Source organism: Pleurodeles waltl, chromosome 8 (assembly GCF_031143425.1).
Source record: "Pleurodeles waltl isolate 20211129_DDA chromosome 8, aPleWal1.hap1.20221129, whole genome shotgun sequence".
Lineage (NCBI taxonomy): Eukaryota > Metazoa > Chordata > Amphibia > Caudata > Salamandridae > Pleurodeles > Pleurodeles waltl.
In genome coordinates this window covers 1,364,605,611-1,364,633,411 of record NC_090447.1, presented here as the reverse complement: position 1 = coordinate 1,364,633,411, position 27,801 = coordinate 1,364,605,611, and the positions used below count along the sequence as shown (strand labels likewise).

Genomic DNA, 27,801 nt, shown 5'->3' with positions numbered 1-27,801 from the left:
CTTTTCTTTCTTCACCAAATATATGACTCTGAGTAGTAGTTGGAATAATACAGTCTATATTTGATGGGGAGTATTATTGTGTGGTCTGAGCTCAATTTTAAAGTGGAACTGGTGGGGAACTATTTGACTGTATGTGAGACACTGGATTGTAGGTTGACTGGGGTGTGAGTCCTTGTCAAGCAGCAGCCACAATCCCTTGCAGGTTGGACCACAAAAAAGTCACTAAATTTACCTCTGTTTAACCGTACGTAGCCTGGCACAAAAAGCAGTCACACTTAACTTAGAGGCACAGTGTAAAGTATTATTGCAATACACCAACAGTAATTAAGTGAAAACACAACACAAGAAAAATCCCAAACCATTTTAGAAAAATAGATTAAATTTTAATAAATGATTTGACACCGCAATGACCAAAATTCAATTAGTAGAACTGAAGTTACACATTTTTAACGTTTTAAATGAAATCTAGCGCCTAAAAGATCAAAGCACCAATCACGGACATCTAGTCATGCAAGATGGGGTCAAAGTCAAACATTGAAACCGACTGTGATGGAGTGTGGTTCAGATACTAGAAGTGGAGTGGTCCCGGTCAGCTCTTACCTTCTGACATAGAAACATTTCTGAAAAAAAATGTCTGAGAATGTAAAGTTAAGTAGAGCAAGGCTGTAGGAAGCCCCAGAGGAAGGAATGTCATCGCTGGATGGCTTGGGGTGAAAGCTGCAGTGAAGATTTCTATGCTTGGACTTAGTTGCTGAAATGGAAGTCTAAAATCTCCAGCAGAACAGGGCAGAAGACTGTAGCCAAAGACAGTTCCACGAGGTTGGATACCCCCTCAGCGAAGGCCTGCTGAAGAGGATTTGTGCTGCGGAGATTAGCATAGCAGGAGAACCCACAAAATCAGTCTGACCGGTGATCCACCATGGGTGAATATGCAGGTAAGTTGGTTCCAGCCTCCTGCTGGTTCTCAAAGCACTTTTAGGCCAAATTTTGTCTAAGTCCTCAGTTTTGGATAATGGCCATCTGGGCACCTTAAGCACCACAACCAAGGGTCCAGGACTTGGGGGACATCTCCTGGGGGTTCAGGACTCACTCGGGCTGTGTCCCGGTGCAGGTTGAAGATGATGGGAGTCTGTTATGTCCCTGTGGCTCTGAACAGGAGGCCAACAGACTAGCCCTTGAAACCACTTCTGGCAGTCTGCTGGGCTCAGCAGCAGGGCTGCTGAAGGTTCTATTGGAGGTTCCAGGCAGGCTCCAGGCAGCAAAGCAGTCCTTCCAGGTTCAGCAGCAGTCTGGCAGAGTGCTCACCAGATCACAGCAGCAGTCAGTCCTCTGGGAGTCCTTCCGCAGGTCCAATAGTGAACTGAAGAGTGGGTATTATGTTTTTTACCCTGATGCCCTTCTCCTGGAAGGTTGGAGAAGCTTCTGAAGAGGTTTTTTGAAGTGCATAGAATTTCTTGACTCCCCTGTCCTGGCCCCAAGCTGGCTGTAGTGATAGTACAGAGTCATTAGGCCCTTTGTGTGGAGACATGACACAACCTATTCAGGTGTAAGTTGGGCTGTGCTCAGCTCGTCCCCCCATCCTACCAGCAGATGGCCGATTCAGGCACACAGTTAATCCCTTTTTTGAGTGACTGTTTGGGAGGAATTCACAAAGTCCTAACTGTCAGCTCTACCCATCCATGTGACCCACAACAGGATGCATACACAAACGGCTAAGGGCAGAAAAATGTCAACATACTAAAAATGGTTTTAAAAGGGTTTAAAAAAAAAAACACTTTATCATTAAAGAGGGTTTATCATTACAAATTCATAGGTCCCAAACATGACATAACCACCTCCTCTCAATTAGGAATTACATTTTATTAAGTGTAATAAGGAATTCCTAATGTTACCCTAAGGGATGGGTAGGCTTCACAGTTGTGAAAAACGAATTTAGGAGATTTTCAGTCCAAAAACATGTCAACATTAAAAGTACAAATCCAACCTTTTAATTACACAGCACCCAGCCCTATGGGCTACCTACGGGTATATTAGGGGCAGCTTATATTTAATAGAAGGCGAGTTTAAGGCTTGGCAAGGTTTTTTAAATGCCAGGTTGTCAAAGCACTTCAAAACAGGCTGCAAGGGAATGCCTGGTTTAAGGAGTTACTCAAGTTGGAGGTGCAATAAGAGCTGAAAAGCCTCTGCTAGCATTTAATTAACAGGTCCTGGGTGTGTGGTATACAACTCTACAAGGGACTTATGAGTAAATTAAATATGCCAATTATACCATGTGTTATTGAGTGAGCACAAGCACTTAAGCTCTTGTTAGCAATGTTTAAGTGCACCGAGTCCTAAGGCCAACAAAAACAAATTCTAATGAAATGTGGAGGGAAAAAGGCAAAAGGTTTGGCGGTGACCCTGCACAGAGGGCCAGGTCCAACACTGTAACTCTGAAACAAGACATATCTTCATCCCTTTGCACATAAGAGAAGAATAAAGTGTGAGGATGTGGTGTAAAGAAGAAAGAAGTTGTTTTCTCCCTTCAGTTCTTTGTTAGATTTTGAGTAGCAATGCTGCCTAAGAAGTATCCAATAGATAAGTACATTAATTGAATGATTACATTCAGATTTTCTGCCAGCTTTATACCATTATTCTTATAGCATATCATAGCATAAAAGTCACTTGTCAGAGGGCAATACCAGTCCTTAAAGTCTCTCTATGAGCACACTAGCGCTATAGGTAAGGGGCTATTATGAGAGAGATGCCTGGTGTGATAAAATGTTTAATCTAATCCTATTCTGATGGCCTTTATTCATATTTTAGCTGAGTACCTTTCTGAAGATACCATTTAGGTATTACATTGTATTGTAGTTGCCCCAGGGGCGCAAGGGGCATTTGCGCCCACTTTGCTTGCCCCTGGGGCACTTTGTTATGGCAAGAAGGGCCGTCAGCACTTGTGCGGCCCTTTCTGTAATACTAATAATGCTGGTGCACATATACCACCAGCACTATCACAAGTGGGTGTTCCCTCATTTGCATGGGGGCGTGGTCCCCATGCAAATGAGGGAATCCTTTGCCTCTGCGCCCATGCTGTACTGTAAATGTGGGGGCAGAGGAAAAGAAGCTGTCAGGAGGGGCACTAACAGTGTGCCACCTAGAAGGTGGAGCACTGTAAGTGTGCCCCCTGATGGTAGCCCTCTGGAGGGAGTAAAATGAGGTCATATCCACCCCCCAAGACATTCCCTTGCAGGCAGGTGCTACCATTCAGTGCACCTGCCTCCAAATGGATTTCTAATCCCCCTGAAAAGTGCAGGTGGGTTGCGCCTTCACAGTGAAACACCGAGCAGCTGCTTGAAAGCCCTCAGAGGTGTGTATTTCCACTCACTATAGTAGAAGTCTGCATTTGCTCAGGAGTGACAGATGAACATCCCCATGTGAATAATTGTTACACAGCTGGTTGTGGAATGTGTTATTGAGTGGCTGACCAAGGAGTGGCAGAGAGCAACCTATGTTTGAGGATTATATCAGGAACTGCACCACTTGCTTGCTGGAAGGAGTTTTCTCAGGACCAGCCCAGGGGGTACCAGCAAGTTTATGTCCTCTTGGTCTGCCCAGGAGCACCAGAGGATGTAACCATGGCAATGGGTATTATACAGTCAGCCATATCATATGCTCTTAGTAGCCACATCTGGGTCAACCCTTTTATAGGTCTTTTTGGTACCTTTGAGAATTAACTTTTCCTTTAAATCAACTAGTAAATCAAATATATAAAATGGCAGCCTTTGCACATATGACTTTAATATAAAGTCTAATTAAAGGCCCACTGGCACTCTGTGAAAAATAGTTGCCCTGTTGAGTTTTCAACTCTCTCTTTGACAAGTACATTGACATTGGAATTATTGTAATTACTTGACGTTGGAATTACTGTAATTACTTGTGTGTAAAAATGTCTACTTACAAAACAAAAATATGCTATACTATTTTGTGATTCACTGCTGCCTTTCATTAAGTCACATTGGGGGTGATTCTAAGCTTGGCGGGCGGTGGTAGCCGCCCGCCAAGCGGGAACCGCCAGAAGACCGTACCGCGGTCAAAAGACCGCGGCGGTCATTCTGGGTTTCGCACTGGGCTGGCGGGCGACCGCCGAAAGTCCGCCCGCCAGCCCAGCGGGAAACACCCTTCCCACGAGGACGCCGGCTCAGAATGGAGCCGGCGGAGTGGGAAGGTGCGACGGGTGCAGTTGCACCCGTCGCGAATTTCAGTGTCTGCAAAGCAGACACTGAAATTCTTCGTGGGGCCCTCTTACGGGGGCCCCTGCAGTGCCCATGCCATTGGCATGGGCACTGCAGGGGCCCCCAGGGGCCCGTGGCACCCCCTACCGCCATCCTGTTCCTGGCGGGAGACCCGCCAGGAACAGGATGGCGGTAGGGGGTGTCAGAATCCCCATGGCGGCGGAGCGCGCTCCGCCGCCATGGAGGATTCTCAAGGGCAGCGGGAAGTCGGCGGTACACCGCCGACTTTCCGTTTCTAGCCGCGGCTGAACCGCCGCGGTCAGAATGCCCAGCGGTGCACCGCCAGCCTGTTGGCGGTGCTACCGCCGACCTCCGCCATGGCGGTAATTACCGCCAGGGTCAGAATGACCCCCATTGTGTCTCGTTTAATTTAAAGAACACACTTGGAAAATAAAGGAAATTCATGAAAACATAACTTGGAAAACACCCCATGTAGAAATAACTTCAAAATATCTAGAAGGAAAATACAGGCAACCATTTAAAGGTTTTTTTCAGCAACTTGGTACATTAGTAACCAATAACAGTCAGTATCACTTCCAAAGTACTGAGTGTTGTTTATCCTCTGAAGGCCTCCTTTGCAGCTGACATGTTGATAATAAATGTGGGGCACGAATGTCATTCACATTGAGGTTGTGATTGTTTGCTGTAGTCAGGATTCTCATTTGCTTCCACTTATCTTTCTGTTTTCTGGTTTATGTGATAGACTGAACAAATAATAGGAACTGAAAAAATAATTAGAACGTTTGTCTAAAGTTTCAGTTGTTCTTGGTTTGATAAATGGAAATTAGTTTTTTGACTGTGTGCCAAAACATGTAGTTTCTAAGGTGAAACCTTTTCGTTTCAAAATTGCATAATGTTTTGTTATAATTCTGATGCTCAGTTTCATCGTCCATTCATGAGTGAATGAATTGTTTATTGGCTGTGGAATAATAGATATGCACGCTGCACATTATGTGAAGTTTTACCAGTTAAAATTAATATCTTTAGAAACTAGTAACCAATTCAAAGATGCAACTGTGATCCAGTGTATGTAATGCAGATATGTGCATTATCACCCAGAACGGTATCCTAGCACTGAGCAGGTGAGTCTAGACAAAACTAGGGCCTAGTGGGACTAATAGAAAAGCCAGGTCTTCAGCTTCTTGCAGAATTCAAAAAGTCAAGAGGAGGCTCCTTTGTGTATTGGTAGGACATTCCATACTTTAGGAGCAATGTAGGAGAAGGCTCGACCACTGTACATGGTTTCCTGTAAGCGAATGTGTGCAAGTAGGAGCCTGGATGAGCAAAAGTGGCAGGAAAGTTGGTGAAAGCAGATGCGATTGTTGAGGTATGCTGGGCCAGTGTTATGTAGTGCCTTGATGGTGTGGGTGAGGAGTTTGAATTGTGCTTGTTTGTTTTAAGGTGAGCCAGTCGAGTTCTTTCAGCTGTTGTGTGATGTGAGTGCAGCATGGGAGACTGAGAGTAGGCATGGGTGCTGAGTTCTGGATTTCCTCCATAACAGTATAATTAATATGAGAAAGCACATATGACGGAAATAGAATCAATTACAAACCATATGTAACAGGAACTTAAGTAAGGTCGTTAGGAAAACTTGTTGCTGCCAGTAACCTATGTTACTGTGAATACTTCTAGGGCAGCTCTGAAAAGAGGAATTAGAAGATTCAAATATAAATGCTACATAACAAGTAACATATATATTATCTGCACCGTAATTGACTAATGTTTTCAAGAAATATGTTTTGCTCATTTGGAGTAAAATAGCAACTTGCTTAAAGATAATGATGTATGCTTTGTCTTGTGTAAGTGAGGGTTTAGCACATCATGTTGTGTGCCCACTTAGATCACCCCCACGACCAGTGAAGAGAGAGTTCTCCATGACATCCGTGCTGTCACTTCCATCTGGAAACTAAAGCCCAAGTATGGATGCTATCCTGCCCTTGTGGGGCTTACCTTTTATGCTTATACATGTCACCTTTGTACTGCATCCAAGTTTAATAACTTATGAACCAGCATCCACTGTTACATGCTGATGCCAGATATGGTGCACCTGATATTTTAACCCATTTACAACTTTTTCCTGCATCGTTGGGTGTAGTCATCCATAGTTAATACATACTTACAGCTGTGAAGTAGCCACAGAAAGCAGAAGTTAATACGGGCTGTAATGGATTGTAAAGCGTTGATGAAAATAAAATACGGGACTTGGTATAATAACATTTAAAAGAACTTGCCGGACAATGTAATGCAGACAATGCTCTTTCAAATCCACCCAAAAAGTAGGAGTCCCAACTTGCCCCCTTCTTCATTGCCCCATCCTCACTAATAGGATGGGGTAATGCTGTTTTCTCAATGGCATATGCATGACGTTTCACCACGGGGACTCCTCATTTGGTAGCTGAGATGCTGGCTGAAAGGCCTTCACACCAGCTGCCAAATTTAAGATGACCCATCTGACACCATTTCCGACTATATGCCTTGTGTTTGAAACTACCATGATAACCATGGAAACTTAACACAACAAACTGAGAAAGTGGTGTGGTTGGAGAAAAAATTTATGGGGCCTGTCAGGGCCAAGAGTATTGGGTTGCATAGTGACCTGCCATGGGGCATGAACAGAGATTGTTGATCTCCATTTCATCCACGTCAGCTCTTGCCATGGTAGCACCACCTGCCTCATATGAAAAACAACTGCCAGTGCATCAGAAAAGCTGAGATTTGCTGGACTAGCTCTTGATATAGTGACTTAGCTGTCACATGTGCTATGCTGAGAGATTAGTAGTCAGTCCATCACAGTTTAAGTGAGAGTTCGTTTCTATGTATTTCTTAAAAAAAGAGAAAAACAAATTATATCCTCCTTACACGAGAACATATTTCATTAGAAGACATTCTACTGAATGGGAGAAAGAGAACAAATAACTATATAGATAAAGGGTGGAGCTGGGCCACTGAATAATGTCAATCAAAACAAATACATAAAATCATCAGTGAATTTCACAATCAATATAAAATGACATTCATCAGAATTCCAAGTGTTATGTTAACACGTTTGTAAAGCAGACTTATGTCTGAAGACAGACATCCTGGAGAGAACAATTGGAACAGCATTCAAGTTTAGACAAAGAGACATGTTTTCAGCTTTCTTTTTAATAGGTTATTACAAAATATCGTTATGATGCCAGTGGTAATTGAATTTCACATGTTAGAACAAAAAAGAGTGGCCACCAGTCCAGTAGTGCTGAAAGCAAGCAATCACAAGGATATGTTTGGATACTGAACCTAGGGGCAAGAAGGCTGAGGGATAAGGAATTTGTATTTGAAATATATCAGTCCAACATTGTTAATAGCCTTGTGGGATAATTTGAGCAATTTTAAACTAATGGGTTTGTGGTCAGAGAGCTAATGATGTTTGTAGAACATCTACCTTTTCTGCATGGTCATCCATGGACCATATTATTGCTGGCTGTAGGACTCTGCATGCTTTACCTCTACTAACCAGAAGTAAGGTGCTTGTTCTCTCACTATAAACATGGTTAAATTGGTGTGTTCCTAATTGACACATTTAACTTGCCTGTAAGTCCTTGGTATATGGTAGAGAAAGTGCACTCAGGGCCTGGAAGTAAAAGTCCACTTGTGGACTGCAGCACCTATTGTGCATTCCACTACAATGGCAGTACAAACATGATTATGGGCCTGTGTAGCATAAGTGCTGCAGTGTAAAACCTGCAGTGTGACTTTGTCAAAATAACATTTTTTGACAGGTAAAGACCTTCAATTCAAATATCATCAAGTCACCGCTATGTGGGCCTTGTAGCCCATAAGGCAGGGCACATAGTATTTAAAAGTGGGATAGGTGGAAAATTTGTATTACCGGGTCCCTAGAGTTGCAAGGCCCTAATAGCTATTTTCAATGTGTCAGACATAGCAGTATTATGTAGACAATCAGAATACAGTTTTAAATACTAATCCTGTATCTTAGGAATTTGATCAGCTGATATAATAGACCACTATTTGTAATAGTTGTTGAAATCCAATTTGATAATGAAGTTGAATGTTTAATAAATATTAAGAAAAAGTAACTTTTAAAACGTTTCCTTTTCCCTGCCTGAATTTCCTGAAGGCTAATATGCATTAACTCTCCAGCACCTACTGGTCCATGGTCTACCTAGGAAGAGGTGTGAGAGAGGTGTGAAATTCCTCCCAAGAGCACACAATAGGCAGGCCTAAATGGTCAGCAGTGACTCCTCTAAGTTCAATAGAATGTGCAGGATGGGGGCTATTGGCAGTCTAAATACTGTGTAACAGTTCTGTCACAAGCACATGTAAAAGTCTGGCACCTTTCAAAGTGTGTGTAAGAAATTGGTGTTTAATTGAAGGTTGTGGTAATCCACTTCAAAATGTTATCACAATCCTTGTCAGGGTGAACCACCAAAGTGATTAAATAAATGGGTACTTAATCCTTGGTAGCACTCAAACAGTACTAAAGTGAAAACACAACAAGAAAAATCCCGAATGAAATTAGAAAGAAATATAGTAAATGTTTGTGAATAAAATGATACCAAAATGAAAAAAAAACTAAATGTAGAACCGGAGATATGAATTTTTAAAGTTTGAATTGAAAATAGTGCCAAAAAGCACAAAGCAGAAGCTGTGGTGATCTGCTCACACTAGATCACGTTAAAGTCTAAAGTTAAGGCTGACTGTAATGGAGCGCAAGGCAGATACAGGGAGCAGGTTCATCCCAGTGGAAAGTAGAAAGTTGGCCTTCTGACTAAAATACTTTTATAAAGAAAAAGTGGTTGTCGATGAGTTGTTGGTGTGGCATGCTGCAAGCTGGACCTGAAGCGGGGTTCTATATTGTGTGCTGTTGCTGAATTAAAGGGTGGCTAATACTCAGCTGCATGCCTGCTGTTAACGGCTGCACACCACACCACTGTAGACCTGCACATAGCAGGTCTATATTTATGTGGTGTGCTTGGGGATTTTAGTAGGTATGTCTGACATCTATGTGGTTGAAATTGGAAGACTGACCCCCTTGCACCTCCTGTCCCCAGTCGTCTGGTGGACCACTTGGTAGAAATAGCTAGAAGAAAGGATTGCTAAATTTGCACTCCTATATACCCGTGCAAGGATAGATTACTTTTTGGAAGTCCCTAAGAAAAGGGATTGCCACCCTTACTGTAAACCTTAAAATCTTTTAACACAGTCCTGCTTTTCAAACCTGATAGTGACTCGGCAGTTTGATTATATATTTTATTATTTATGTATTTTCATTGTTTATGTGTATGCTCTTATCTGCACCTCAGAGTGTTTTTTGTTGTATTTCAGAATCTGATGATCAAAATTACAGAGTGGAGGCGGTACATGCACTGGTTCATAAACTACCCGATAAAAACAAAGAGATGCTGGACATATTAATTAACCATTTGGTCAAGTAATTAATCTTCTTCTTAATTATGTGTACATTGTCGTTCAAGCGCATCCTAATCCTTGCATGAATTCATTATTGATCACCATTGAATAAATGCTAGACCAAGACGTATTAAAACATGATTAAAACTGTACATTTCCTTAAACCAAAACTTAGAAACGAATTAAACTTAGGAACAAAAGCATAATTAATATTCCAGTGCCTGATAACTAAATGCAACTTCGTAGTAATTTCAAATCTGCATTTTCTTATTAAATTAGTGGTAATAGAGTGACGGCAATGCTATCAGTGGCCTTGTATGACGCAGGTAGAAAGTATCCCCATATATGCCCGTTCCTCGTCTTTTTTAGAACTGTTAAAATGTCAGCTATATTTTTCTTGCCGAATTATGTTTTTGCAATTTGGCAATATAAAGCAAGCGTGGAAATGTTCCTGTGCAGTGACGTTGAGCGAATTTGTCACAATATGGATCTTTCAAATCAACAGTGTGGTTTGAAAGTTAAGGTTTGTTCTACATCTCTTGTATGGCTCATTGACATCTTTATTTTAATTATTTTATAGGGTATCCCTTCACAGCCAACAAAATCTCATGACTGTCTCTAATCTTGGTGTAATATTTGGCCCAACACTGATGAGAGCACAAGAGGAAACAGTGGCAGCTATGATGAACATAAAATTTCAGAACATTGTTGTTGAAATTTTAATTGAACATTATGAAAAGGTAAACTGTAGTTTTTCCACTAGTTGGTTCAGACTATTTAATTGTGTTACCACTGTTGTCCTCCAAACGTCCATGTTTGAATGAGCCTTTTATATAATTGGAACTCAAAAGTGACAGGTGGATAGGTCCACGTCTGGTCTAATCTCTCTCTCTCTTTCTCTCTACCTCTACAACTCCCATACCAAGTCCTTTCTATTCACCAGTTCCTTCTGGCCATGTCCCACCTCCTCAGAGCACCATTTCAGGACTAAGCTTCACCCAATTGACAACACAATTTTTCGAGAATCAAACCCACCACTATGCTCATTGTGAACAAGACACCTCATCATATTTATGTGAAATCTGGGTTTCTCATTTGCATAAAAAAATTTCCCATGTCACTCCTATATTAGCTTAAACTTACTATACACCACCGTAATTTGTGGATGCTGCAGCACTTTGGTTTTGGGGAGAGGGGGTAGAATAGTGACCCAAAGAAAGAAGATAAGTTTCTTAGGCTGTGTTTTTTCCATTCACTCTAACCATATTTGGATGCTTTATATATTTAGAGCAAATAATATGGGGATCATGAGGCTGACAGGTTTGAAGCAGGATGTAGGCAAGTAATCTGCAGATGTAATGTCTGATATTTTTTCATAGGAATAAAATAGTCGCCTGACTCCTCGTTTGATCCTTGTTGGATATCTTTCAACCTTTGTTCCATTCAGATCTTTCATACCGCTCCAGACCCCAACATACCCCTTCCTCAGGCTCAACCACGGGCAGCTTCCAGGAGGACAAGAGCAATTTGCCTCTCAACAGGACCTAGGAAGCCAAAAGGAAGATATACACCTTGCTTAGCAGATCCAGACAGTAAGTACGATATGGCGGATCACTTCTCCTTCTCTCAGATCATGAGCTATTTGTTTCCAAGTATATTTTGCAAATTCTATAATAGATCTGACATCATGCAAATATTCAGACAGACATCATGCAAATATTCAGACACATGTATCTTTGTTTACTGCTCACCTGCGTCTCTATAAGTGATTTGTTAAGAGAAAACTGATAGCAAGCTGGTCACCGTACAACATATCTGCTTTTAACACATAAACCAGTTAAGTTATTAGTAGCTGAACTGTTTTCTCACTCATTGATTACATGGAATTGATGTGGGGTTTACTGTTTCAGTAACACTGTAGGCCCCATCATTTCTGGAAGGTATTTATAAAGTTCACGCTTCTAGAAACAGATGCCAAAATTATTTTAAAAATCGAACTAAAATCTGAATTCGTAATTTAGCTAATTTGGAATTTCCTTACCTCGTTGTTACAAATTTGTCTTAGAGCACCGAGGAATAAATGGTCTTTGAAAAGAGTAATACGCTAATGCAATTAGCAGTAGAGTGCACCTATAGTAAGCACAAATGTGTAAATTAGCGAGAATATCAACACACAAAATCCCAACTTGCACTGATAAAACGTTGTAGGACTTGAAAATACCTAACTTTGCAAAATTAATCTGAGACAGGGTGATTTCAGCACTTTATAAAATGTAAAGGAAGCATTATAAAATGAGGAAACTAAAAGCAGGATATTTGAAATTGAACATTTGTTCACTCAAAACCAAATCCAAAATACACAAATCTTTATTTTCAATATCAGATTTATATCAGTGTGGAAGCATAGCAGTAAATGTGACAGTCAGTGAATACTGCTTCAACACTCGGATGTTGCTTTGGTAGATAAAATAGTAATATAGATTGCACAGTGTAAACAGGATAGGTATAAGAAAATCTGTGACAGAGCAAATGGTGACATACCCCAGGGAGCAAAATACAGTCTGCATCGATTTCACTCTATTTTTGTGGTGCTTTAAAATAAGAAATGGATTGGAGAAATACATTTTCTCTACCATTCATATGAGAAAGATGGAATTAACTCTGAGGCAAAATCAGTAACTTCCATTTTAATAAGTACATGGCAAAATGCTTTCATTGTCTAAAAAGGCTATTAGTGAATTGGGGTTTCTTTGTTGAGACCTATTTCATATGTGAAATTATTTTTAAGAAATGCGTTATCTTTATTTATTTATACATGTATTTATTTACATTGTGCACACAACTTATTAGTTGCCGCTAAGCACCTAGCAGAGTAAATTAAAAAATCCAGACAAAATAGACGTTGCTGTCTATTCACAATGGTATTTTCAGCTATGCTCTTATATTTATGAGTGATATACCACATTTATGCTTGCAAGAAATTCACACAAATATTCCTGGCAGGTGTACATGCATTTATTACTGGGGATTTCTCTACCACAACTGTGGAGAAATCTCTAGTAGGAAAGTCTACTCAATTCTACTGCTCCCTTTTCCAGCCAAGGTAATCGAAAAAGCGATCAACACAAAGCCTATCAACTTCATCAAGACCAACCACATCCTAGACCCCTCCTAATATGGATGATATCCGCTCTCTATTGGACCTTGGTGAAACAGAAACCCTTTTCCTCTTCGACCTCTCCACTGCCTTCAACACTGTTTCCCAAAGACTACCCAAAGTTGGCACCCGCAGCAAAGCCCTGGAGTGGATCTGCTCCTTCCTCACCAGCCAAACCCAGAGAGTCAGGCTCCCACTTTTCACCTCGAAGCCAACAGAAACCAGATGCGGAATTCCCCAGGGCCCCTTCCTGAGCCCCACATTCTATAACCTCTACATGATCCCGCTAACCAAGATTGTCAGAACCATGGGCTCAACATCGTCTGACATGCCGATGACACACAGCTCATTCTCTCCCTCACTGATGATCCATCAACAACCAAGGAGAACTTTCACTACAGAATGAAGGATGAGAGACAGCTGCCTCAAGCTTAACTTGGACAAGACAGAGATCCTCGTTCTGGGCCCCACCACTACTGCATGAGATGACTCCTGGTGGCCAAGCGCCCTCGGAACTGCCCCTTCTCCTACCGACCACACACACAGCATTGGCCTCATCCTCAACTCGTCACTATCCATGACCCTCCATGTCAACACCATTTCATCCTCATGCTTCCATACTTGCAGCCTACTCTGGAAGATCTTCAAGTGGATACCCATTGATGCAAGAAGGTCAGTCACTCGCACTCTCATCAGCAGTAACCTCACCTACAGCAACGTGCTCTATGCCGAAATCAACAAGAAACTCCAAACTACACTTCAGAAAATACAGAACAGCCAGACTGATACTGGACATCCCCTGCCAACTTCACTGACTCCCCATCAACAAACGCATCACTTTCAAGCTCCTGACACACACACACAAGGCCCTTCACAACATCAGGCCTGCCTACCTCAACCACCGCCTCTCCTTCTACACACCCTCCAGGCAATTTGGCTCTGCTCAACTGGCCCTCACCACCATACCCAGGATCCAGAAGAACACGGCTGAAGGAATGTCCTTCTCCTACCTCACTACACAGACCTGGAACACAATGCCGCTGCACCTCAGGCAGCGCCTTTTGCTGGCTCAGTTCAGGAAGGACCTCGAGGCCTGGCTCTATGACTGACTCGTGTCCCCCAGCTAGTACCCTGAGACCCCCCGGGTGATAAGCCGCGCTTTATAAATGTCACTTGATTGATAGATTGAAGTAGTGGGGTGGGTGCAAAGTGGGCATTCCAAATGGTGCTTTGTCTTGGAAGTTTGAAATGTGTATTTGAGGGTATTCTTAAACTTTTATCTTATCCTTTTCATACCTTGAAATGGTAAAATATTATTCTAATTCCAGATTGAGAAGAATAATGGCTCTCACCTCAGATTTTCTATGAGTGCAGGATTAGAGTTTACTGCTCAGGAAAAAAATGCTTTCGCTTTGGAAAAAAGAGAGCATTTGCAAAGGAGGCTCCATTCAACTTGTGTAGATTTCTACCCGATAGGAATAGAAGCATATAGAAATAGTTGCACGTCTTTCCCAGTAGTATGCCTGGAAACCTTTTCCAGCTTTTCACACATACTATTGAGAATGTTTATGAACACCAAAGAAAAAGTAAAGGTACGTTCAGGGTGGCTTCTAAAACTCTGTACCTACTTTTATGTTTTTCTTGGGCAATGAACCGATATTTGCTTACTGAGCTCTGCTAATTAGAATTAGCCCTTCCTTAAGTTCATTAGTGTCATTGTATTCTTCACGTGGCAAGGCTTCCCATTCACTGGGCCCTAAAGCAGAAAAAGGCGGCTTTCCAATACAACTTTGGAAAATCTTTGGGACTGAAAGGAAGCCAAGATTGGATGATGGCATGGAAAGGACTTAATTCAACCTAATGCATTCCGTCCACCCCAGAGGCCTACTGTGTGGTCCCATGATCTTTCAAGATGCTATGCTTCACGAGGAATTGTGAATAGGACAAAGGCAGCAGGTTGATCAAGAGTTGCTCGTTGATCTCAAACTCAATGCTCTCAGTGCCACAATTTAGATATGAATCCAATCCATCTGAGTGCATACCCACCTGAGCCCTTCTTATTTGCCAGGCTGTTGCTGCCAGTAGCATTAAACCCATCGGTAATATTGTGTTGAGGGTTGCAGGGCAGTCGTTCTAACCAAGATTTAGGTTTAGCCAAACTTTGTTCCTTTTCTATGCAGTAAGGGCATGGATATGGATGGGATTTTTACTTGCTGTTAATATATTTCGTGAGGCCAAAGTCTTTATCAGACAAAGGGGGCTGTTAGGATGAGAGTTGTAACTTCAACTTTAATATGGGCTCCTGCTGAGGAGGAAGCACAATAGTGTGTTTGTTTTATACAGTTTAGCCATAAACCCACCTAGTCTAGACTATTCTCAAACATACTTTTTCATTGCACCCTTGGAAAAAATATGGATTGAAAGCAGCCTGGGATGCAAAATACCCTGTGAGGATAGGCTGCAAATTCTGCCACAGGCATGTGATGTGCCCTTGACAATGGTTTTGCATCAGGCCAATCACGTCACAGATGATGACGGCTGTAATCTCCACTCACAACCCCTCTCTTGTTAACCCTTTCCCCGCCCCACTGGCACCTTCTAAGTGGAGGCGTAGCTAGAATTTTACAGTGTGATTCATTTGCATAGTGCTATTGAGTTCTCAAACGTCCAGCATGCCCTGATTTATCAATGGAGTTGGGGTCTTGAAAACTTGTCATGTCAGGGCTATGGTCCCCGTCTCCCACGCACTGCCAGTGGATATCTGAATTTGCAAAGTCTCAGCCTTCCCTTTGTTTATAAACAACTCATATTTAACATGTAGCCACGTGTCTCAATATAGATAGTTCTCGCCTTTTGGAAACGATAGCAATCATGCCCCGTCTAACACTTAGGTTTTGACTGATGACTGGCGTTTCTGATCCGTAGATGACGTAGCCACACGCACATGAGGTTGCGCATTTTCCTGACCGAGAGATCTCGTGTTTTCATGAAACCTTCAGAGAACGGGTAAACACTGCATAGAATGATAAGCGGTCCCTGGCGGCACTTAGTACAGAACATTACTTGTCTGTGGGACAAAGTAAACAAGTGATGGTACTCTAACACGGGGTTACGTTCATTTTCATTCCAGAGATACATTTGCGGAAAAAAAGTAGCACATGCCTGTTGTATACGTACAACATAATTTAATATTTTTTTGCATAGTCATTTTTAAAAACAACGTTTTATATAATTATATGACATATTTCACTGCGTGCACTTTCTGTGCCTTTCTGAAATGGAGACATGACGTGTTACTTTGGCCTTGACTTTGTCAAGTGCAGCGCAATCAGTGATATGCTATCCTGCAGTACCTAAAACATCTCAATCTCGCTGTTCTTTTGTCTGTCTCATGCTAAGAAAAAGCAAAAGGCAGTGGCATAGCTGTCAATAGGGCAGGAGGTGCAGTGGCGCCATTTCCCATGGGTGGAAGGGCCCACTGCACCTCCATTAGTGGCTATATTTTTGATACCAAAAAAGGGCCTGGAGAGCCCAGTTCCTTTCTCGCAGTGGAGCCCGTGATACCCTGACTTCGCCACCGGCAATTGGATAATATTAGTGCAGTGTTTTTTTCTTTATTGTTTGCCACATTTTAGAGCAATACTATGACATGAACTGGGATGGCAATATCGCAAAATGCTGGGATAACTAATTTTGGGGAAACTGAATATACCTTTTCTCCAAGATGGATGAATGCTTTTGACTCCAAGGCAATCTAGGACAAGAAAGACTGTTTTCAATAGGTGAAAATTTTTAGTATGAAGAAAATGAGAAAAGTCAACTAACCCCAAATACTGGAGCATGTTCTTATGTGGTCTTCGACGTGCAACATTCATGTCTTGGAGAATGTTCAGACCCAGCATATTACAGCTCCTACTGCTGCTACTCGGCAACAACAACCTCTCTGCCCTCTTTTCTCTCGTGTACCATTGTGCACAATTTTTCTTTGCTTTCCTGGCAAAATTATGATGCCCCCTTATTAATCAGTAAAGCAACTGCATACTCCTAAGCTAGGATTGCTGTGCAGAAGTATCAACACAAACATACGTGCATGTTGGACTTTTTTGCTTACGCAGTGTCATCCCCAATCTTTTTGCCTCCTATTTATTCTGACCTGTTGCTGTTGGCTTTTGAACTGCTAACCAGTGCTAAAGTGCATATGCTCTCTGTGTAAATTGTATGTAATCGGTTTATCCATGATTGGCATTTTTGAGTTACTGGTAAGTCCCTAGTAAAGTGCATTAGAGGTGCCCAGGGCCTGTAAATCAAATGCTACTACTGGGCCTGCAGCACTGGTTGTGCCAACCACATACGTAGCTCTGTAATCATGTCTCAGACCTGCCACTGTAGTGTCTGTGAGTGCAGTTTTTAACTGTAAATTCGACTTGGCCAGTGCACCCACTTGCCAGGCCTAAATCTTCCCTTTTCTTACATGTAAGACACCCCTAAGGTAGGCCCTAGGTAGCCCCAAGGGCAGGGTGCAGTGTATGGTTAAGGTGGGACATACAGTAATGTGTTTTATATGTCCTGACAGTGAAATATTGCTAAATTCGTTTTTCACTGTTGCAAGGCCTTTCCCTCACATAGGTTAACATGGAAGCTACCTTTAAAAATTATTAAAGTGTAGATTCCCTTTGGGAGTGGATGGACATGTGGAGTTTGGGGTCTATGAGCTCACAATTTAAAAATACATCTGTTAGTAAAGTTGATTTTAAGATTGTGTGTTTGAAAATGCCACTTTTGGAAAGTGAGCATTTTCTTGCTTATACCATTTCTGTGACTCTGCCTGTTTGCTAATTCCCTGTCTGGGTCAGTTTGACAGTTGGGCTGTTTGCACCTCACACTAGACAGTGACACAAAGGGAGCTGGGGTGTAGTCTGCATTTTGCTGATGAGCCATCTGTGCTAGGAGGGAGGGGAGCAGTGGTCACTCACACCTGAAAGGGCTGTACCTACCCTCACACAATGCAGTTTCCAACCCCCTGGTGAGTGTCTGGGGCCTGGCCTGGGCAAGGCAGGATTTCACATTCAAAAGAGACTTTACTTTGAAATAGGCCTCCTTCAAAGGAGAAATTGGGTATAAGAAGGGCACACAAAACCACAGACTTTAGAAACACTTCTGGAAACAAGAGGAACCTCTGCCTGGAGAAGAGCTGAAGAGCTGCCCTGCCTGTGACTGTCCTTTGTAGAGCTAACCTGTAGTTGCTGCTTCTGCTGTGTGCCTTCCATCTTGAGAAGAACTCTCCAAGGGCTTGATTTAGAGCTTGCCTCCTGTTGTTTCAAGTCTCAGGGACAGCAAGGACGTCTCCCTTATCAGCACCTGGACTCTCTGCTGAGACTCCTGCTCTGTCAAGTGGTGCCCTATCCAGTCCCTGGGCCCTTGAAAGGAAAAGCTGGTGAAAATCCAAGGAAATCGATTTCGGATGACTCCGGACCTCTGCCGCTGCTGAATCCGGTGACGCTGCCTGCAACCGACTCCATGATCTTCGCTGGAACGCGACGACCTTCGCAGACCCGAAACCGTTGCAGCCCCGCCAAAGTCTGCGACTCAGTGGAAGTCGCCGCACCACGTCGTGACCGACGCTGCTCGAAGTGCACGGATTCAACGTTTCGCACAGACGTCGCGATCCCCGATTTCGCACATCAGAATGTTTTCATTCTTCACCAAGGTACTGTACCTGGGGGTCTGCTGACTCCGTGGCCGGCGCCGTTGTTGTCGGATTGTTGGGAACGACCCCGTCACGACACCGTGGCAACACCTCATCAAAGCATTTTGTGTTTCTAAGCGCTATTTTTGAATTTAATCTTTAAAAATTCATAACTTGACTTGTGTATTGTGGATTTTTGTCGTTTTCATCTTGTTTTGTTTATATAAATATTTCCTATTTTTCTAAACCTGTGTGGTGTCATTTTGTAGTGTTTTCATTAAGTTACTGTGTGTGTTGGTACAAATACTTTACATGTAGCACTCAGAAGGTAAGCCTACTGCTCTACCAAGCTACCAAGGGGGTAAACAGCGTTTAGCTGAGGGTGATTCTCTGTTACTCTGTATAGAGTAAGGGTCCTTGCTTGAACAGGGGGTAACCTGACTGTCAACCACAGACCCCATTTCTAACAGTGCATAAATAAGAAAATAGATACAGATATATTGTATGTAACTACAGGTATAGGCAGAACTATTTTGGAGACCTGACCCATACTGTAAACAGGCAGTTAATAGAGAAACTGAATTTTTATTGCAGTACATTTTATTTCCAGTGTATTTTTACATCCAGCCTTTCAGAACTTTAGACATTTTATAATAAATATATATATATAGGGGCTTTTTGTCAGCCCTAATCATACTTTGGTCTGTTCAGTTGTCCTTCACTCTTTGCTTACCCCCACCAGAGCATAAATCATATCACAAAGGGTCAGCGATTTTCAGTCTTTGGCTCCCTTTACTGTGAGCGATGGTATTCTACTTAAGCACAATGTGCACATAGGCCTACAAAAGAAATAGTCTACAATAGTGCTAGGAGAAATAGTCCATTCTCTTCAGACACCCTCTTGAACACTGTTCCTACAAAAACACACACACACACAATTACTTAATTTCACCCCAGCTCCAGGCCCCCTGCATGTGCTTCAGAGAGCTGAGAGGAGGGGTTACATGCCAACCACCATGGGAGCAGTATTTCTAACTTCTAATTTCCAAGAACTTTCATTAATTTTGGTCAACCTGCATTACTCTTTAATGCAGAATTCTGGCCAAATCCCAACAATCGCCACAAGCTGCAATATTTTCTGCTGCAGGGCTCTAAATTACAGAGCGAACTGCATATTTTCTGCCCAGTGGTGGAACTTTTATGTAATTGCACAAATTCATCCCACCCCTACTTTGGAGCAGACCTGTGGGTGGAGCCATATCACAAATGCTGGCCTACTTGAGCCAGGAACATCTAGTGCTCTATTTTACACAATTGTTAGACCTGACAGCCTTAGGGTGGTCACCCGTAACTCCCTCCACTTTTTAGATACTGTTTTTGCTGGTTTTAAGACTCTGCTCACTTTACCACTGCTAATCAGTGCTAAAGTGCATATGCTCTCTCCCTTTAAACATGGTAACATTGGCTCATACCCAATTGGACTATTTTATTTACTTATAAGTCCCTAGTAGAGTGCATTACATGTGCCTAGGGCCTGTAGATTAAATGCATCAAATGGGCCTGCAGCACTGATTGTGCCACCCACTTAAGTAGCCCCTTAACCTTGTCTCAGGTCTGCCATTGCAAGGCCTATGAGTGCAGTTTCACTGCCAATTCGACTTGGCATTTAAAGGTACTTGCTAAGCCCAAAACTCCCCTTTATCTACATATAAGATACCCCTAAGGTATGCCCTAAGTAACCCTTAGGGCAGGGTGCTGTGTAGGCAAAAGGTAGGACATGTACCTATGTAGTTTACATGTCCTGATAGTGTAAAACTCCTAAATTAGTTTTTACACTGCTGTGAGGCCTGCTCCCTTCATAGGGTAACAGTAGGGCTGCCCTCATACATTGTTTGAGTGGTAGCTGCTGATCTGAAAGGAGTAGGAAAGTCATATTTAGTATGGCAAGAATGGTGATACAAAATCCTGCTGACTGGTGAAGTTGGATTTAATATTACTATTTTAGAAATGCCACTTTTAGAAAGTGAGCATTTCTCTGCACTTAAATCTTTCTGTGCCTTACAATCCACGTCTGGCTGGGTTTAGTTGAGCATTCACTCAGACACACCCCAAACACAAGATACTCAGCCTCACTTGCATACATCTGCATTTTGAATGGGTCTTTCTGGGCTGGAAGGGTGGAGGGCCTGCTTTCACACAGAGGACTGCCACACCCCCTAATGGAACCCTGGCAGACAGGAGTGAAATGAAAGGGGACCCGGTGCACTTCTAAACCACTCTTTGAAGTCTCCCCCACTTCAAAGGCACACTTAAGTATGTAAACAGGGCCTCTGCCCCACCAACTCAGACACTTCCTGGAGAAGAAACTGGAACCATAACCTGCATCCTACCAAGAAGAACTGCCTGGCTGCCCAAAGGACTCACCTGTCTGCTTTCTGTGAAGGACCTCTGCCTTGCTGTTGCCCTGCTGCCTTGCTGCTCTCTGGCTGTGGTGAAGAAGTGCTCTTCAAGGGCTTGGATAGCGCTTGTTTCCTGTTCCGTGTCTCAGGACCAAAAAGACTTCATCTCTACAAGAAGGACTCCTTGTGCAGCAAAATTTGACGCATAGCCTGCCAGAAATGACGCACAGCCTGCACCGTGGTGAAAATTTCACTGCATGCTGAACTGGAACGACGCAGCCCAGCTTTGCAACAAGAAGATCGATGCAGAACCAGCGTAGCGACCAGAAATTCGACGCACAGCCGAGCTGGAACAACGCAGCCTGACTTCCAGAGAGGAATCGACGCAGCACCTGCCGTGCAATAGAAAACTAGACGCAATGCCCACTGGATCGACGCAGCTCCTGTGACTTTGTCCTGCCAGCACAGGAAATCCATGCATTGTCCCGGGGGCGTCTGAAAACCCTGCAACCCGAAGAGAATCCACAACTGAGTGCCGGAAATCGACACACAGCCATCCCTGCGTGTAAACTAAATGACGCATCGCTGTGTGCGGTCCGAGAAATCGATGCACACCCCTTTGTTTCCACACATCTCCTCCTCTGCGGTTCTTTGTGGAGATTTTTCACGTGAACCAGGTACTTTGTGCTTCAAAGATACTTTGTTTGCTTTTAAAAGACTTGACACTTTATAGCACTTTTCCGTGATAGCTCAACATATACTTATTGCATTTTAATAGTTTTGACCTGCATTTATCCAGATAAATATAATATATATTTCTAAACATTGTGTGGTGTATTTTTGTGGTGCTTTATGGTGTTATTGTATGATTTATTGCACAAATACTTTACAAATTGCCTTCTAAGTTAAGCCTGACTGCTCAGTGCCTAGCTACGATAGGGTGCGCACAGGATAATTTGGATTGTGTGTGACTTACCCTGACAAGAGTGAGGGTCCTTGCTTGGACAGGGGGTAACTTGACTGCCAACCAAAGACCCCATTTCTAACAACAATGATTTCCTTTGTCTTGCTGCTCACTGGCCAACATCTTCTCCTTTCTGAATTTCTGAATGTCTCACTTGTGATGGACACATTTGTATTCTTTTTTTCAATTCATACTTGTTCCTCGGCAGCAGTATTAGTGTGCAGGAGCTGTGATCTCAGTTAAGTTATCAGTTTACCACTCATTGGAGAGAAATCCCTGCTGTTTACTCATGGGCTGAGGGATCTTCGTCATTGGCTGAGATTAACCAGCAGATTACATTAAATTAAATTGTCAGCACAATCACAGTTCTATTCCCAGTCAATAATGAGTGTTGATGTGATCTTTTAAAGGTTTTATTGATCTATCTCTTTAGTATTTAATCTTTATTGACCCAGCATATAAATTCATCAAAATCAGTCATTAGTTTTGTCAATAATCAAAATAGGTAAGTCACATTAAATGCATTAAGCACCTTCCATTAAGGAAAGAATCCCTATTCTAGAATTGAGGATGAAAATGTGTCGGGTAGAACCCAAAAAGAGTTCTGAATTTGTGAGAGATCATTAAGCATAAAGCTTTAGCATCAAATATCAGTTTAGTAATTCAATAATCTAAGCAGAACGTCTCATAAAGAGAGGTTCAAGAAACTCAGTAGAGTGAGAAACATGAATGTGGGTAAAGTTGCTATGGAGAGAATGGAATTAGGTAATGTACTCTAGGAACATGCACTATTATAGACAGTACAATCTAAAGCCTTTGCAACATTTTACTTCCCCTTTCTTCTGTCAATGCTTTCGTGGGAACAGGATCACTACTCCTCTTTCTCACTAGGAAACCAATAGTCCACAGACAGCCATGTCGAGTGAAACCTCTCTTATAAAATATATTGTAAATCTCATACTTTTCTTACCATTCATAGGGGGTCGTTAAGACCCCGGCAGTCGGCGATATTGTGGCGGTAAGTACCGCCACATTATGACACTGGCCAGTGTACCACTCCGACCACCACGACAGTAACAGCCGCCGGGCTGGAGATATCTATCTGCAGCCCAGCGGCTGCCATTGTGCCGCCTGCGGGATTATGACCCTGCCTATCGCCATGGTTTTCATGGCATTCGTAATGCCACGGAAACCATGGCGGTAGGCCATATCAGTGACAGGGAATGCCTTCCCTGTCACTGATATGGGTCTCCCCCCCACCTCTCCAGTTACCCCTCACCCTCCAACATCCACGCCCCCTTCACGCACACACACACACGCATACCCACACTCATTCACACATACATACATGCATGCATACAGCCAAGCACACACACATCCGCACACACTTCCAAACATACATGCAGACACGCATTAACATTGCACAACATACACGCCCGTACATGCACTCACGCATTCAACACTCATCACACTCCCGCATTCTCACACACACATACATTCACACACACCCACACACAACCCCCCCAACCCCCTCCCCTGTCAGAGACCCGACTTACCTGGTTCCAGGGGGTCCTCCGGCAGGAGATGGGACGGGGCGCTGCTACTGCCAGCAGGGACCACTAGCAGAACACCGCCAGGCCGTATTATATGTCATAATATGGCTGGCGGCAGTCTACTGGTGTGGCGCTGCTGGTGGTAGCAGCACCACCTTACCGCATCCGCCGGTATGGCCACAGCCTGATTTCCGCCATTTTTGTGGCAGAAATCCATCTGTGGTCATAATATGGTGGACGGCTAGTAGCCACGGCGACGGTCTTTTGGCGGTGTTCTCACTGGCAGCAGACAAGCAATGCAGTGAAACTTTCGTTATAAGACGGATACAACATCCTTCGTGTAGATAACCCAGAGCCTGCCTGAGTCTCTTTCTTCCTTCCACGTTCCTGGGCACCATTTCAGTAAAATGATATGGCAAGCCTTGAATTGAATATTTTGTATTTTGCCATTTACGTTTCCCTGCTCTTAAATATACATCCAGTCCATTACGTTGCGACACTAATATATTTAATTTTCCATTCTTAATTTTATAAAATCAGAACACCAGGCAGATTTTCTAAAAATGTAAAACATTCCATGCACTGATGGGCTCCACGTTGGCAAATCAGACCATGTCCAATAATAATAATAATCATATTTAACACAGACAAAACTGCAAACACCAAACCTTCCAAAGTTGGAGACAGGCAGGGCAGTCAAATATTAATTAAAAAATGTCTGCCACATTTTGGAAAGCATTGTTTCACTAGAGTGATCAGACCCCCTCTGGCTGAATACCTCCTTTTTTAAAACTTTGCTTACTCCAGATGATCCGCAGCCCAGGGAGCAGGGTCTCACAGAGCTCCTCAAGACGTCACTGCTCAACTCAAAAACATACCGTTTCGAGTTGCGTTTAACCATTTGATAAATTGCCCAAAGAAGCTCGTACACCCACCTGTTACGTGCATATCAAGATCAAAAGTATAGCTATTTTACATGTGTTTCTTTCATTTTAATGTTTTCCTTTACATCAGTATTCTTTGTTTTCCTATTCATTACACATTACTCATTTGTTTCAAAGAAATCATTTCAATTGTTGGTGTTATAAATCATTAATTAAAGCACATAATGTGTCATAATTCCTTCAAAGACTGCAGTCTCGTCTTGCAGGATTCATGAATTTCCTCACAAATATGTTATTTTTTGCAGTGGCTCATTGTCTGTTATTGTTTTAGCTCAAACATATGCACGCAACCTTCTGAGGGTTGTTTATTATATTTTTATTTGTTTTACGCTTTTAATTACTATAACATATGTTTGCACACAAATAGAAAATGCAGTAAAAGCATTGCAGGCTTTCCAAGGCCAGACAGTTGGCAGTGGTTATTTATTGTCTGATTCGTAAGCAGCCCTATGATCCAACATGTTGTTTGTACTTTAAAATAAAATAATCACTGAGACTTCAGAAAGAGGCAGGTCATAACTTAGTGTCATAGTGGAATAATGAAATCAAATGTATTATTTAGAAACAGATCACAATTCAATCCCTGTCAGTAAGAAAGAACCTATAGGCATGTCCAGTGGATATTGTCAGCTGATTTAATCATATAATGTCAAATGGCACCTTTAAATGTGATAATGTTAGCAAACAAAATTTAAACATGTCCTTATTCATACCCTGTTAGACTTGGCATCCTTGGTGTGGTTTCTCCCGAACGTATTGCCTTCAGACCTCCTGTTCTGCTGACTTAAATGTTCTGCATCTCAATTGCCCCAAGCCCCACTTTAAGAGGTCTGAGTTAACCATGTTTCTGGTCACAGATGATGGGATGGAAGAGGCTAGTGAGCCTGTCCCCAACCTTCTTTCTGCCAAGGAGCAGGATTGGTCAGTGAAGGGTGACAGTCTCTCCCATACACTGACGCTGGAGCAATAGACTGCCACCAGTTGTTGGGGCAGTTTGCCTCTTTACTCTCTCTTACCCCAGAACTCAATACATGGTGTATCCCTGCTATTGACACTGGGAACAGCACACATGTGAAGAGTAAAATTATACAGAATGTCTGATAGGTGAGAGACAGTTTTAAGGAGGAGGTCTTAAGATGCTGGAGTTAGGGGTTATTGAGCACTCAAACTGTCCTTGGTCCAGCCCAGTGGTGTTGGTCCCCAAGGTTGCCCCGCCAGGTGTTACTCCAGAACTTAGATTCTTTGTAGAATACTGTGTGCTCAATGCACTCACCATGACTGACGCATACCCCATCACCAGAGCTGATGCTCTCATAGATTGGGTTGAAGCAGCCAAGTTCTTCAGTACATTTGATTGAACGCCTGGGTACTAGCAGATTTCTTTGACCGAGGGGGCCAAAGAGAGGTCAGTGTTCTGTACCCCAGAAGGGCACTGCCAGTTCTGGGTCAAGCCCTTTAGGTTGAAGAGCACCCCTGCCACTTTCCAGAGGTTGATCAAGCAGGTCCTAGCTGGGTTGAAGAACTAAAGTGCCACCTGCCTAGATGGCATTGGGGTCCTCTGTTCTAGCTGGAACGACTATCCCAGAGGAGTGTTTCAGAATCCTCAGACGGTAGGCCTGACTATTAAGGCCAGTATGTGCCAGAAGGGCAGGGGCCAGTGGCCTACTTGGGTCACCAAGTGGTAGGAGGCAAGGTGCAGCCCCTCTGGGACAAATTTAAACCATTCTGGCGTGGCAACCCCCCAAGACCCAGGCAGAGGCGAGAGCATTCTTAGGCCTCACCAGCTACTACAAGAGATTTGTCTACGGGTATGGCACCATTGTTGCATTCTTGACAGAGCTGACTTCCAGGAAGCAGTAAGCCAGAAGCAGCACATCAGGTTATCTGGACAGAGGTGAGCCAGAATGCTTTTGAAACACTAAAGAAGGCCTTGTGCACAGCACCCAAGATCAAGGTCCCTGACTTCTCCCAAGAATTAATTGTGCAGACTGGTGAATCCCCAGTGATTAGCTGCACTTTACAAATCCAGATTGACTGACTGATTGTCTGATTGACCTTTGGAAGTGGACTTAAAGTGCTTTGCCAGTCTCTGTGGACCCAGAGGAACTGATTAATCTCGTATGCTGTGCGGTGTGACCCCTAGCAGAACCAAGGCATCTCTGCTGCTGCATGGATTGGACTCATCACAAAGACTCGCATTGCATCCTCAGCCCACATCGCTTTTGGACACATCCCAGTGCAGGATCTCTCATTTCCTATCAATGGCAGCTCAACTCTGAACTTTGCAAAGCAGCCTTGCAGCTCCTCAGAACCGGCGCATCACACTCACTCCGGACTTGGCATGGCAAGCACTCATCAATGGGATACTCAACAGTGATGCAACAGGACCTCCCACTGCAAACTCATCCCATTTCGGAACCGACACATCGCTTTGGCTGTGCCACATATCTTTGAAGCAGAACCCTGCAATGCTCCAAAAGCCAGGATTTGAGGTACTCTGCTCAGCAGGCTTAACCTGGACCTTGTAGCTGGCCTGCACTCTTTCAAATCACGCTTAACTTGTGACTTTGTCCCGCCAAAGAGCAACAGATATCCACAGTTGGCGCTTTTCTTCCTTTGGGGCTATTTTCTATAAAAACTTTACAATTCAATATCTCCAGTTCTACTAACTGATTTTTTTTTCATTTTGGTCTATTTCTCTAACATAGCATGGGATCCATTTTTTGTGGTACTTTCACCTTGTTACTGTTTTAAGTGTTGCACAAACACTTTACAAATTGCCTGCAAGTTAAATCTGATTGCTCTGTGCCAAGCTACCAGTGGGTGAGTACAGGTTTGCTTCAGCCTTACCCTTACATTGTGGTTGCTCTTAGACTAAGGCTCATACCTCAGTCAAGCAGTAACCCAATTTCTCACATTCCTCAAATGATAGCATCACACTTATGGACCCTTCAAACATCAAATTTTATTTCTACATAAAATACATAGGATTGGGCAAACTCTCCACTGCTACTTGGCAAAGCCTGCAATTATTTAAAATATGTGGGCTGTTGGAGTCAGGTATTACTGAATGAGCGCTCCGCAAGGCAGTATGCGCCACTGGAAGGGTGATTGAGTGTTGGGTATACTCTGACTTAAAGGGACTGTAGCCACAAATTGGATGCACTTGTGGAATGCTAATGTTAGTCACTTACAAAGGGGAGGCAGTGTTCTAAATCAGGTGGTCACAGATTGCCATAGAAGTGCTCTGATTACTTATTGGCTAACTTCATTATACTCAGCTCTGCGGTTCCTCCTCACCATCATTACCATTATCACCAAGGGATCCTAAGCTGTGGCCTTGACTCTGTGACAATGTTTGCTCATTTAATGGATACAGCTCACCTGTCACTGTGTGTTGGTATGCCTTGATGAA

General features: G+C 43.0%; 1 protein-coding gene across 3 annotated transcripts in view; it reads left to right on the top strand.

The window, feature by feature from the left end:
• Positions 1 to 27,801, top strand: part of ARHGAP42 (Rho GTPase activating protein 42) — a 562,306-nt gene that overhangs the window by 469,804 nt on the left and 64,701 nt on the right. For all 3 annotated transcript variants that reach the window (XM_069202384.1, XM_069202385.1, XM_069202383.1), the window contains exons 17-19: positions 9,600 to 9,705; positions 10,264 to 10,423; positions 11,131 to 11,275. In XM_069202384.1, coding sequence (XP_069058485.1) covers positions 9,600 to 9,705; positions 10,264 to 10,423; positions 11,131 to 11,275 — 411 coding nt within the window. The remainder of the gene's footprint in view (positions 1 to 9,599; positions 9,706 to 10,263; positions 10,424 to 11,130; positions 11,276 to 27,801) is intronic.